General features: G+C 33.1%; 1 protein-coding gene and 1 long non-coding RNA gene across 2 annotated transcripts; both read left to right on the forward strand.

Annotated features, from left to right (window-relative positions):
• The first annotated feature begins 4,302 nt into the window (after positions 1-4,302).
• Positions 4,303-5,026, forward strand: LOC128280543 (uncharacterized). Its single transcript, XR_008270638.1, has 4 exons — positions 4,303-4,467; positions 4,548-4,748; positions 4,817-4,909; positions 4,987-5,026. It is a non-coding gene; the product is annotated as an uncharacterized LOC128280543 (long non-coding RNA).
• Positions 5,027-10,729: 5,703 nt separating this feature from the next.
• LOC108457000 (calmodulin-7) lies at positions 10,730-12,796 on the forward strand. Its single transcript, XM_017755788.2, has 2 exons — positions 10,730-10,939; positions 12,097-12,796. Exons 1-2 carry the CDS (start codon positions 10,864-10,866, stop codon positions 12,468-12,470), a joined length of 450 nt encoding a protein of 149 aa, XP_017611277.1. The 5' UTR covers positions 10,730-10,863; the 3' UTR covers positions 12,471-12,796.
• The last annotated feature ends 230 nt before the right edge of the window (positions 12,797-13,026 follow it).

Genomic DNA, 13,026 nt, shown 5'->3' on the forward strand with positions numbered 1-13,026 from the left:
TTAACTTACATAATACATAAATCTATAGTCGAAAATCCTGCAACTTGCCTAAATTAGTTTATACCCATTAGAGACTTGATATTTAGTATAATGATATGATTTAAATCAATTGAGAACATTTAAGTAACTGTAATATGTTGTCAACTTTAGATTTCAAGAACTACAAAATGGATAGGAGTTGGATGAAATTGTCAAGGGTAAGCAATGCCTATCAAAATGGAGTACAAACTTTTCTAAATTTTGCATTTCAAAATGCAAGCCAAGAGAATATGATTCTTTGCCCGTGTAAGAAGTGTGGCAACATCTACTGGCATTTTCGTGAAGTTGTCTACGAACATCTAATTGTTGATGGCTTTATTCGGGGGTATAAAAAATGGATTTTCCATGGAGAGTGTACATCTAGTGGAACTTCTTCAACGATTAATCCGACTTATCCTGATACTGATTACCATCAGTATGTTAGACAAGATGACATGGAAGATATGTTACGGGATGCATTTAATATGCGTAGTCATGGTGAGCAATCGTTTCCACCTGACTTTATTATATCTGAGGATTGTAATATTGGTGGAAATGCTTTTTGCGAAACGGGAACAAGTGCACCTAATGAGGAGCCAAATGAAGAAGCGGCTAAGTTCTACAATTTACTTAATGAAATGAATGAAGAACTTTACGAGGGATCAAAATATTCGAAATTGTCCTTCTGCATTCGTCTATTTCATTTAAAATGTTTGGGAGGGTGGACCGGAAACTCTTTTACAATGTTGCTAGAGTTTTTAAGAGAGATGTTTCCGTTTGCAAAAATTCCCCAGTCTTGTCAAGACATGAAGAGACTAATAAAAGATTTGGGCATTGGGTACGATAAAATTCATAGTTGCCCAAATGACTGCATGTTGTACTAGGGTGATCAAAAAAACCAACAATCTTGTCATGTTTGCGGTAAGTCTCGTTGGATGAATAGTAATACAGAAGATGTGAATACGGATGAAGGTGGGACACAGTTAAGAAAGAAACCAGTCAAGGTCTTGCGATATTTTCCCCTGATACCAAGACTTCAAAGGCTTTTCATGTCCTCAAAGACAGCTGAATCTATGACGTGGCATAATGATCAACGGACCGATGATGGATTATTAAGACATCCTGCGGATTCTTTAGCTTGGAAATCATTTGACAGTAAATTTCCAAGCTTTGCAAGCGATCCTCGGAATGTGAGGCTTGGGCTAGTAGCTGATGGCTTTAATCCATTTAAAATCATGAGTACTTCAGACAAAGACTTGGCCTGTAGTGCTTGTTCCTTACAATTTGCCTCCATGGATTTGCATGAGGCAATCTTCATTTATTTTATCAATGATTATCCTCGAGAGAAAGGTCCGGAAATGATATTGACATCTATTTGCAGCCACTTATTAAAGAGTTAAAACAATTATGGTGGTGTTGAGACATATGATGTATTGAGAAAGGAGAACTTTAATTTACGTGCAGACTTTATTGTGGACAATTAATGATTTCCGGCTTATGCTAATTTATCGGGTTGGAGTACTAAAGGACGTTATGCTGTCCTTGTTGTCTTGCGCAAACTTGTTCAAGTGGTTGTATAATGGGAAGAAGTTCTCTTACATGGGCCATCGTCGGTGGTTAGATGAAAATCATAAATTTAGATTTCAGAGGACTCTATTTGATGCATCAAGAGTACAGAGGAGCTCTGAAGCGACCGTTGGATTTGAAATCTTGTTTATGTTAAAAGATATCAACTTTAGTTACGGGAAGCTAAATCAACCACCTATCACGCAAACAATGAGAAGATCGAGGGATGAATCTGATGATGAATCTGACGAAGAGGATGATCCTAATGAGGCGGAGTTGTGGAAGAAAAGGAGTATTTTTTTTAGTTGCCTTATTGGGAGCACAACATTTTACGCCACAATCTTGATGTCATGCATATTGAGAAGAATGTCTGCGAGAACATAATTGGGACAATTTTAAATGTCGATGGAAAATCAAAAGACAATCTTTGAGTCGACTTGATTTAGTTGACATGAGAATCCGGCGTGATCTTCATCCTCAAGTACTTCGAATGGGAAATATCGGTTGCCGCCTTCTATTTTTTCAATGTCAAAGAAGAGAAAGAAGTTTTCGCATGGTGTTGAAGGATATAAAGGTCCCGGATGCGTATCGTCAAATATATCTCGATGTGTGAGTTTCAAAGATAGAAGATTATATTCATTAAAATCACATGATTACCACATCTTGATGCAATATTTACTCCCAATTGCTTTACGGTCTTGTATGTCAAAAATGTAACGTCTGTATAATTGAACTATCCAATATAATGAAAGCTATCTGTGGCAAAGTTTTGAATGTCGAAGAACTTGAGAAAGTACAGGATCAAAGTGGCTTTGACTTTATGCAATTTAGAAGATCTTTCCACCTTCCTTCTTCACTATTATGGTGCACTTGGTAATCCATCTCCTCACGAAGCAATCCTTGGTGGACCGGTTTTTATCGATGGATGTATCCTATAGAAAGGTGCTAATTTATTTCTCAAGTATTCATTCATTCACCTCTATACATTTAGTTACGACTTTTGATAAATATTGTATATCGTGTTTAGGTTCCTAAGCAAATTGAAGTCATATTGTCGCAATAAGCGTTATCCGAAGGATCAATTCTTTGAAGGCTACTTGGCGTAAGAGTGCATGACCTTCGTTTCTAGATATTTAGAAGATCTTTGAAACACGATTGAATAGACCAAGTAGAAATCTGGGCTCAATGATAATGACTTGGCCGAAACTTATTTATTTCAAAGTTATGGAGAACCAATTGGCAAAGTTGAAATTGTAGAATTAGATGATATACCGTGGATACAGGCACATCGATATGTACTTTTTAACCATGATTCAATTGAATCGTTGCGCAAGTAAGTTATAAAATTGTCTTACATATTCGTCGTTTTGATTTGTTTATCTTCTAACCAATTAAACTTGTTTTTAATATAGTGAGTACAAACAAATTTTGAGAACTCGTGCACGCTCTCGAAGATTACAACATCGAGAGATTAATAAGTTATTCACAGAATCTTTTCATGAATGGTTAAGTCAAACGGTATGTAACTAAAGTTAATAAGTTACATATAATCGCGAAATTTAGTTAATCAAATAAGAATGTTTTTACATAATACATTTTTAATTATTTAATTTACTTTCGATTCAATAGGTTTGGAGTGGGAAGGACGTCAATGACGAAGTTAAATGGCTTTCCCAAGGTCCGAACAGAGTAATAAAAAGATATAGTGCCTTCCTCATCAATGGATACAGATTTCATACAAAGTATCACGAGAGAATGAGGAGAACTCAAAATTGTGGAGTTGTTGTTAATTCTTCAATTACAAGTTATGCTAGTGCTAGGGATAGTAATCCGGTTGAGGGTAATGTGGAGTATTACGGACTTCTTACCGACATTATTGAGTTGGATTACTATGGCAGATGGAAAGTTATCTTATTTGGTGTGATTGGGCGGATGTTAATACTGCCGAGGAATTAAAAAGATCAATTTGGTTTTACAATGGTGAATTTCTCTCGCTTGATTCACACTGGACAACAATTGATGGACGAGCCATATGTATTTTCCTCTCAAGTGAAACAAGTTTTTATTCGAAAGATCCAAGCGATGAGGGTTGGTATGTTTGTACTCGGAACACCCCTAGAGACTTGTTTGACATGGGTAATGGAAGTAGAGATGACATCGTCGAAAGATCGAAACATTACCTTTTCCGAACAAAACTTAAATGAAAATATCCTAGTACTAATACACAACATCAATGGGTTCGACATGATGTGGATGAAGATATTTACTGAATAATGATGTAGTAAGATTTTACAATTTTTAATTATATGTAATATTATAATTTTAATCTTTGTCATGTTATATAATTTAACTATTTTATATGTACTACTATTGTTGTAATTTGTTACTAAAACTTTAATTATTTTATGTGTATTGCAGGAAAAATGCATAGAAGAAGAGTACGAGATTTAAGTATTGTCCGAATACTCCAAATTCGGAAGAAAGAAGTAGTGAACAATGAGAGGTTGTTGGATCTTGAATGTGCGGAGACACTTGATGAGCTGAAGAATTTCAAAGTAATATTATGTTCATTTTACATGTGTTGACTTTTATTATTGAATTATTTGTCAATTTTACTATAATAATAGTATATCATTTTTCAATTTGAAAGTGGTGGGACGCAGAGTTCGAGGACGACGCTACTTAGAGATTTATATGACTTAGATCCTGTCGAGCGTGTTAAAGTAAGTAGAAATACTCATGGTCACTGTTGGATCTGAAGCTCGACTTTTAGCAGGCTATTTGGGCATTTTAGCACGAAATGCAAATATGTTGCCCATCAACTACGAATCATGGCATCACATGCCTGATAGCAACAAAAACTAGGCTCTCGCTAATATTAAGGTAACAAAATGTGAATGCAATTTATAATACTTTGGTTTAAGTTTCATTTATATTTACATTCTAAACTTATGTTTTTTTAGGAGAGATTTGCTTTAGAAGTCTCCGATGATTATATCAAGAAGGCATTAGGTAAAAGATGGAGAGACAATAAAAGCACTTTAAAGAAACAATATTTTAAGAAAGACATAAGCCTCGAGGAAAAACTGAGAAATGTTCCGCCAGGAATGCTGAGGTATCAATGGGAAGATGCGGTTAGATTTTGGAATTCAAAGAAAGGAGAGGTATTGCGTATTTCCAAACTCTTATATATAGTGTTTACTATATACGTAATAATAATTTTATTATGTAGGACCGTGAGCGAGTTGGAACAAGCAGCAGGCAAAAACAAAAATTCACGCACACGGCAGGGTCGAGAAGTTTTGCTTCTGTAGCTGAGGCCGAGGTATTATGAATTTATTAATTCTTTCAAATATTAATAACTTTCTATTATTAAATAATATTCTTACTACTATATTGTAGGAAGTCAAATCCGGACAAAAAGTTGGACGCCTTGACTTTTGAGATTACGATAGGAAGAAAGATGGATCTCCTATGACATCCAAGTGGAGAAATTATGGTATATTCACTTAATAATATTTGATTTATTCTAAACATTTATAATCTTTAATTATAATTGTTTAATTCAATTCATCATTAGTAGTTTTAAAAAATGTTAAGTTATGTTGCATTTCTTTTTATTATATATTTCGTTTCTAACTCTTTAATTGATTTTTTAGGAGAAACTAAAGGAGAAGAAGGCAGAATATGAAGCGATTGCTTCGAGTGATAGTTCTGTTAATCTTGAGAACATTGATAACAGAATTATCACTGAAGTTTTGGGTCCTGAAAGGTACGTCGGGTTCGATTTCAAGGATCTAGTGTTACCCCGACCCAATATTTTGGATCCGGCTCCCAGCAATACATGCCTTCCGGAAGTCAAGCTCAAGCTGAAGTTTAGAGGTTAAGAGACCAGATAGCTCAGATGCAAGCGGACATGGTTGAGCAAATTGCCGAGGTTCAACGAAAATATGAAGAACTCCAGCAACAACTTAGAGCAGAGGCAGCAGAGGGGGAGGCAGCGGCTGCAGCGAGAGAGGCAAAGGCACGAGCGATGGTAGCAGAACAGAGCAAAAAGTACGATGACCTCCAGCTACAACTTCAGCAGATGATGCATATGTTTCAACAATCGCAAAAGCCGCCATCTTAGACATTAGTTTTCTTATTGTAAGAATGTTTTTAAGTTTTGTCACGTTTAACATTATTGTAAAAATATTTTAAATTATACTTTATTATTAATTATATCATATATCTTTAGTTAAATTTGAAGTATCATTTAGAATTAATATTTTTGGTTGTATTTTTTATGTTAAATTTGTTGTTTTTTGGTGCATTTTATATTATATTTGTTGTATTTGGTTGGATTTTAATGCGGGAAGGGTTGGATATTGGTGAAAAAATTACTACAATCGCCAAATTTAGCGGCGTTTGTAAAAAAAGCGCCGCTAAAAGCTTTGACGTTTAGTGGCGCTTTACCCACAAACGCCGCTACAAGCCTTGACCTTTAGCGGCGCTTTACCCACAAAAGCCGCTAAAAGCCTTGACGTTTAGCGGTGCTTTACCCACAAACGCTGCTAAAAGCCTTGACCTTTAGCGGCGCTTTTCCCACAAACGCCGCTAAAAGTCTTGACCTTTAGCGGCGTTTTTTTCCAATAAACGCCACAAAAATTTGTGGCGTTACATATAGCAGCTTTTTTGCGGCGTTTTAGAAAGCGCCGCTAAAAGTTTTAGTGGCGCCTAAAAGCGCCGCTAAAAGTTTGTTTTCCTGTAGTGAGCCCAGTTGGTTAACAGGCTTATACTCTTTTATTATTTCAAATAAAATACCCAGTCATTTTAAGATAAAAAAATTAATAATATTGTTTTTCTTATTTTATAATTTTAATTTTTGATAATTATTTTTAATAATTTTAAATATAATTATTTACAACTTTTTAATATTTGTTGCAATATTCTCAACTATGTTAAGAAAGACTTTGGATAAATGATTGTCCAGATTCAAATATCTGAAGCGTCATTTTGTTTATGTTCATTACAAATTTACAAATTTAATAATTTGTAATTATTTTAAGATTTTATATATTTTATAACTTTTAAAAATTTTATAATATTATAAGAACTTAAATGATCATTTGTCTAAATTTATTTTGATCAATTTTCATCGTAATTCAACAATCATATCATAGGTCAATGATCATAACATCGATGACAAGTGAAAAGCCAAACACAAGATACATTATCATTGTTTGAGTGTGGGACTTACTTTTTTTTTTTTTAGTATTGTTAAATATTTTGACCAAAAATTATGATGAAAAAATAATTTGAGTAAAAAATAAGACAAAAAAAATTTAAATAATAAAGTGTGAAAACGGATATAATTAGACGTACGTAAGACAAAATAATGCAATAAATTGATGCCCATAACCAAAATAATGCAATAAAACACCTAGGTTTGTTTGCTTTTTTAACTGAAACCAAGCATGTTAGATGGCATAATACGTACACCAGTAGATATTTTCGCATTAATGAACCCTACACTATAAGCTATTTTCATGGCGACTGTTTGTGGAATAAGGTGGTGCTGGGCACAACTTGGGTATTCGGAAGCTTAACTTCATTAGGTCTAATGATCTGTATATATCCAAAGTTGAGGGCGTAAATGGCGGCCCAGTGACAATGTTTAGTGGGCTGAGCATCGCCTGTACAAAGTTGGTGGGTTCATCTATTTATGTTCCAACCAAAGCTGTGATCAGAATGAGGCTACTGATCGCCATGTCACCCTTTCTTAACAGCATTAGCGGTTGGGATAAATTAATAACGGATTGGAAATTTCGGGTATTAAACTGATAGAAAAAAAAAATAGGTACGAAAGTAATAAATGGGTGCAAATTTGAGGGAAACGTACATTAAACCCCTTTTTTTTTTTTATAGTATTGCCAATTCTTTCACACACAGATGTAAGAGCTTTGAAACAAGACTTACGATAAATATGGATACTAGATAGGTAGGAAGGACTTATATGAGATTGAATCTATTTTCAGTGGAAAAGATTCTAGCCATTCAATACTACCGTTTCTTCACAGGTGTGTCTCCCTTACTCACAAGGGGTTCTTAGATTCAAAAAATACATGCATGAAATTGAGTCACTTAGCCAAGCAAACTTAGAGAATGATAGCAGGAGGAAATAATGCCAGAAGAAAAAAAAAGGATTTCTTAAAGCTCAAACCAAAACCAAATGACTTTTGAGTTTAAAAGAGACTTCTTCAAGGAAACTGTCTATGCATAAAAGGTTTGTAATGGAAATTATGATGTGGAAACAAGGCTTTCATCATAGATGATATCCCAATTGTGGGTCTCTTCTCTGGCAGAACTTGTAACTACTCTAGTGAAGGTTAATTTCAACCATGTTCAGGGCAAATAGAATAAGGAAGAGGCTAGTTTTATTTCAACTAAACAATATAATATGTAACAGATTAAGAGGAAAGTACCTGCTAATTGTGAAGAAGAGGATAATATAACGTGGAAGTATACCTTCTTTGGGATCTTCACCACTTGATCTACTTATAGTTTTGCTAGTGGTGAGTATGATGCAAGTAAAAGCTCAAATCCGTCCAACAAGACCTTTAGGAGAAAGTTGTGAAGAGTTAATTTACCTTACAAGGTGATCTTGCTTCCGTAGAAAATCATTACAAATTGACTTCCAGCAAAAGTGAATGTGAAGCATCTGTTTATATCAAACAAGACAAAGATAACGATAAGGTGATGACCAAGCTCAAGACCTTGAAAGATTTTGGTAACATTTTTATAGCAAGAAATCTACTCTTGTCTGGTATCTGGAAATTAAGCAATAAAATCCTAAAATATTAGCCTCAGTGACATGATGAAATCTTTACCACCCCATTCAACCAGTCTTTAAAGATACCACCAGTAGCTTAAGCAGTTATCCTGTTATTTTTCTCATCAAACAAGAGCATGATGATTCCAAAAGAGTATGAGCAATGTCTAGGCAAGCATGCAGAGGAAAACTCAAATTGCATAGCCCTTAACTATCCAACTTTTGCTTAGCTTTTGCTTATGTTAGCGTTTTTTTTTTATTTATAGGCTTGCTTCTTGTTTGTTTAACCTTTTATATATATTGACGAACACTTGATATAGCTAGTGGAAAAACAAAATAGTAAAAGACGTTGAACAATGTTTATATTAAAAGTCATTTGATTATATACTCGAAAGAGGGAAATGTTTTTTTCCTTTCAAACTTGGTATTGATGGGTGTGCCCATTGGAGGATTAGATAGTGATAAAGAAGATTCAAACAATTGGGTTAATTATTTGGTTTGCAGCTATTGTTTTTCACAAACGATTAGGAATTTTATTAAGATTTTTATTCATTTATGGGTGACGAAATTAATTTAATTTTTTAAATCTTCTCCAATTAAAAGAATTGTTTATAAAATATGAGTTGTATATTTAAATTTTTTACAAATACTTCAACATTTATAGATGTCAGAATTCTATTAAAAGATTATCCACACTAGTTAAAAATAATAATACATAAACTATTATAGTTTAAAATTTAAAAATTGACACGGACCTTGATGCGGGTGTCGAGGTCTCACTATTAATTCAATAATCATCACACCATTTTTTTATTTTATGAAATCACATATACACCACTGAAAGAAAAAAAAAAATAGTCACATCACATCAATTTACCAAATAATAATATCTTCCTTTTATGTCTGAAATTCAGAGGGGACAAATGACATAACTAAATAAACTAAAACTTGCCTCATTGGTCCCTATGGTTTACTTGTTCTTTTCTTAGCCACACGCTTAAGTTCATGGACCGCCCATCCATACGCGTCCAACATAAACAATTAAAAACCAAAACAAACACGCTTTTAACACACTTTCATTTAGAGATTTAACAAAAAAAAGACAATATAATCCTTTAAAAAGTCAAAATTATATTAACTAACGGGTTTAATTCTAATTTTAATCCCTATATTATACTAAAATTTAAGATTTAATCTCCTATTTTTATTATTAACTACTCAAATCCTCATAAATTACATCAGCAGAAAATAGAAATAAATGCACCAGGGAAGATTCAAAGAAGTAAAAATATCCAAGCACGTATAACTTGTTTTCAAAAACTTTTACACATCACTCCTAATCTTTTTAAATTAGAGTTTTATTAGTAAATTGATAATAACTTAAGTGATAATTCGATCATATAATCAAGACTACATGAAAATTCAATCAACTATATTGAACCAATAAAATATTTAAAGTTGTTTACGAAAATTATGTCGATCACTTTAATGATGGCAATAAATAAATAATGTTAGTAGTTTTAAATTTAATAAAATCGTTTTGAAAGTAATTTTAACATAGTAAAATGGGTTAAAACATAAATACACCTAAAAGATATAATAATTTATAAACTTCCCGATAAAATTGCATCATATAGTTTGAAGTAGTGATTTCTAAGCTTATAAAGGAATTTTATCATCTCACTTCCAAAAGAAATATTATATTAATTATTGGAGAATAAGAAAGGGATATGTGAGATTAAATTTGTGTTATTTAAATCTTGATTATATTAATTATACTTCATTTTCATTCGATTTTATTGTTACTTTTCAAACCTCAAATTAAACTTTTATGATTTTAATTATAAATTAGATATATTCCACCCAAAAAATTATAAATTAGATATACATTAAAGTTGTAAATACATTCAAATAAATATTATTATAATGCAACATTATAAAGTACAATCGAATTAACTATTAAAATATGTTCAAATTTAAATTTGAATAAATTTAAATGAAATTCATTGATTCAATCTAACTATTAAACTAAGATCTCATTAATATATATATTTATATTTTAGAATATCTTAAAATTAAAAATGCTTCCAACTCAACCTAACTTAAACAATAAAATTATTTGAACATGAGGTAGATGCATGAACTCTTCAAAGGGAGAGTGGGCAAAAGAAAAAGTATTCAAAGATGTACATTTTTAAAAGGAAAATATTTTGTTTAGTAAAATAAAATTTTTTAATTTTAAAAAAAAATGAAAAAAAAAAAAAAAGCGAGCAATGCTTGCGGATGAGAGAAAATTAGATGCCTTAATTTGTGTTGGACCCAACTTGGGCCCTATATATAGCCATAACATCTCCTTCTATATTTTCCACATTCAACCTCGCACGCTCTCATCATTTTCCTTCCGCTACCTTCTCTCAACCCAAACACATATTTCCCAGGAAAAAGAAAAAGCTTGAGCGAACAAGAAAATGGCCGATCAGCTTACCGACGATCAGATCTCTGAATTCAAGGAGGCCTTTAGCCTGTTCGACAAGGACGGAGATGGTCCTTTCTCTCATCTCCCTCTCTTATTTTCTTCTTGATGTTTTTAATTATGAATTATGTTTTTATAATTTTCTTCATTCGGTTCAGCTTGGATCCGTAGATCTAAACCTTGTTTTGTTTTTTTCTGTTTAATTTTTGCGTTGTTTTTTAAGTTTGGTTGTAATGATGTGACGGATCTAGGGTTTTGATTTGTGAATTTATGGTCGAGTGTGATCGTGTATTTCATTTCTTTTGCTTTGATTGTTGCGGCTCTTGATTTTATGACTTCAAATTTATTTTTCTTTCCTATTACTGTTGACCTTTCTAGGTCGTCTCATTCGTTTCATTGTATGACTGATTAGTGTTAGATCTTTTAAGGGCAAGCATAACCCGGCTAGTTGTCATTTTATGTGGTGATTTGCTGTATAATTTATGTTTGAGATTTGGATTATGATTTACTGATTTGATTTTATTTGTTATTTAATCATGATTAATATCGCATTTCCTTTGTTCGAGTTTTTATCTGATTAGTGAAGCTCCCATGGTTTTGGTATGACATTCCCCTCGACTAAACCTGCATTCTTAACCTATAATGAACTATAGGATCATTATTAGTGTTTTTTTTAACTGGATTTGCGTATCTCTGGTAAAGTCGTTGACTGGTTGTTTCATCCTGAATAAGCTTTTTTTAGTTGTACTAAGTGTGCATGATAGTTATAAATCTAGAATCACAATGTCCATGGATTTGACATGTCATGAGAATTCGAGAGTTTCTATGAATGATTCAATTGGTTAATTTTGTGATATGTAGTCCTCAGTGAAAACTATTTTGTTTGATAATTATTAGTTTGAAGTTTATCGAAGTAGTTAGTGACTGATAAGCATGCACTATTGTTTTTTTTGTCAATTACATGACTGGTATTTATGAGCTGATCCATGAACAAATTTATAGATGTGTATTTGTTCTGAAACTTTTTAATTCCTATATTGTTGTACCGCTACAAGGTTAGACTGAATGCATTGCTGACCAAGAGTCTGAAAATCATGACTTAACTTCTTAAACTTGGAACTATCATTTTGCCTGCAGGTTTTCCAGTGGGATGTATATAGTTATGTTGATTTTTCATAACCAATATTGCATTCTTATTTTTTTGTATTTATTCTTATCGGTGCTGCAGGTTGCATTACTACCAAGGAGTTGGGAACTGTGATGCGATCACTTGGGCAGAACCCCACTGAGGCAGAACTGCAAGATATGATTAATGAAGTCGATGCTGATGGAAATGGGACCATTGATTTTCCTGAATTCCTTAACCTGATGGCAAGAAAAATGAAGGATACAGACTCTGAGGAGGAGCTTAAAGAGGCATTCAGGGTGTTTGACAAGGATCAGAATGGGTTCATTTCTGCAGCCGAGCTGCGCCATGTCATGACAAACCTTGGTGAAAAGCTTACAGATGAGGAAGTCGACGAGATGATCCGCGAAGCCGATGTTGATGGTGATGGGCAGATCAACTACGAGGAGTTTGTCAAAGTCATGATGGCCAAGTAAAGGACCTCTCCAACTATAACCAGGATTAAAAAATGGGGTTTAAAAAAAAGGAAGAAAGGAACAGGGCAGATAAGTTTGCTAAAATATCTATTAATGAATAGGACATCAATGTTTTTAAGTTACAAGCTTTTGTTGGATGGTTCTTTGTTTCATGTTTGCATTATTTTGTGGACCGGACCTTAGTATTATGCTTGTTTGCTCTGCTTTTTTGTTCAGTAGTGCTGGGTTGTTAGCGTCAATATTTTTATGCTTTGTGCTTTCTTTCGAACAAACTGGAAGATTCGATGTTATTTTTGCTTTTTATGATTGACTAATTTTTTAGGAAATTTGTCGAGGAATTTCTGTGATGGTAAAGCTGATCCTTTTAACCTGTTATAATTTGGATGGTCATTAAGTTTGACCACACAACCACCCCGAGGTTTAAGATTATTGTAAAGAATCAATCCACCGGACTAGGCAGAAGTCGCTCCTGCTTTACTTTTTCAACTAACCGAATTGCTGATGATGGTTCTAAAAGGTTATCTATCTATTTGGATAATTATTTAGGGTATTGGTA

Source organism: Gossypium arboreum, chromosome 9 (assembly GCF_025698485.1).
Source record: "Gossypium arboreum isolate Shixiya-1 chromosome 9, ASM2569848v2, whole genome shotgun sequence".
Lineage (NCBI taxonomy): Eukaryota > Viridiplantae > Streptophyta > Magnoliopsida > Malvales > Malvaceae > Gossypium > Gossypium arboreum.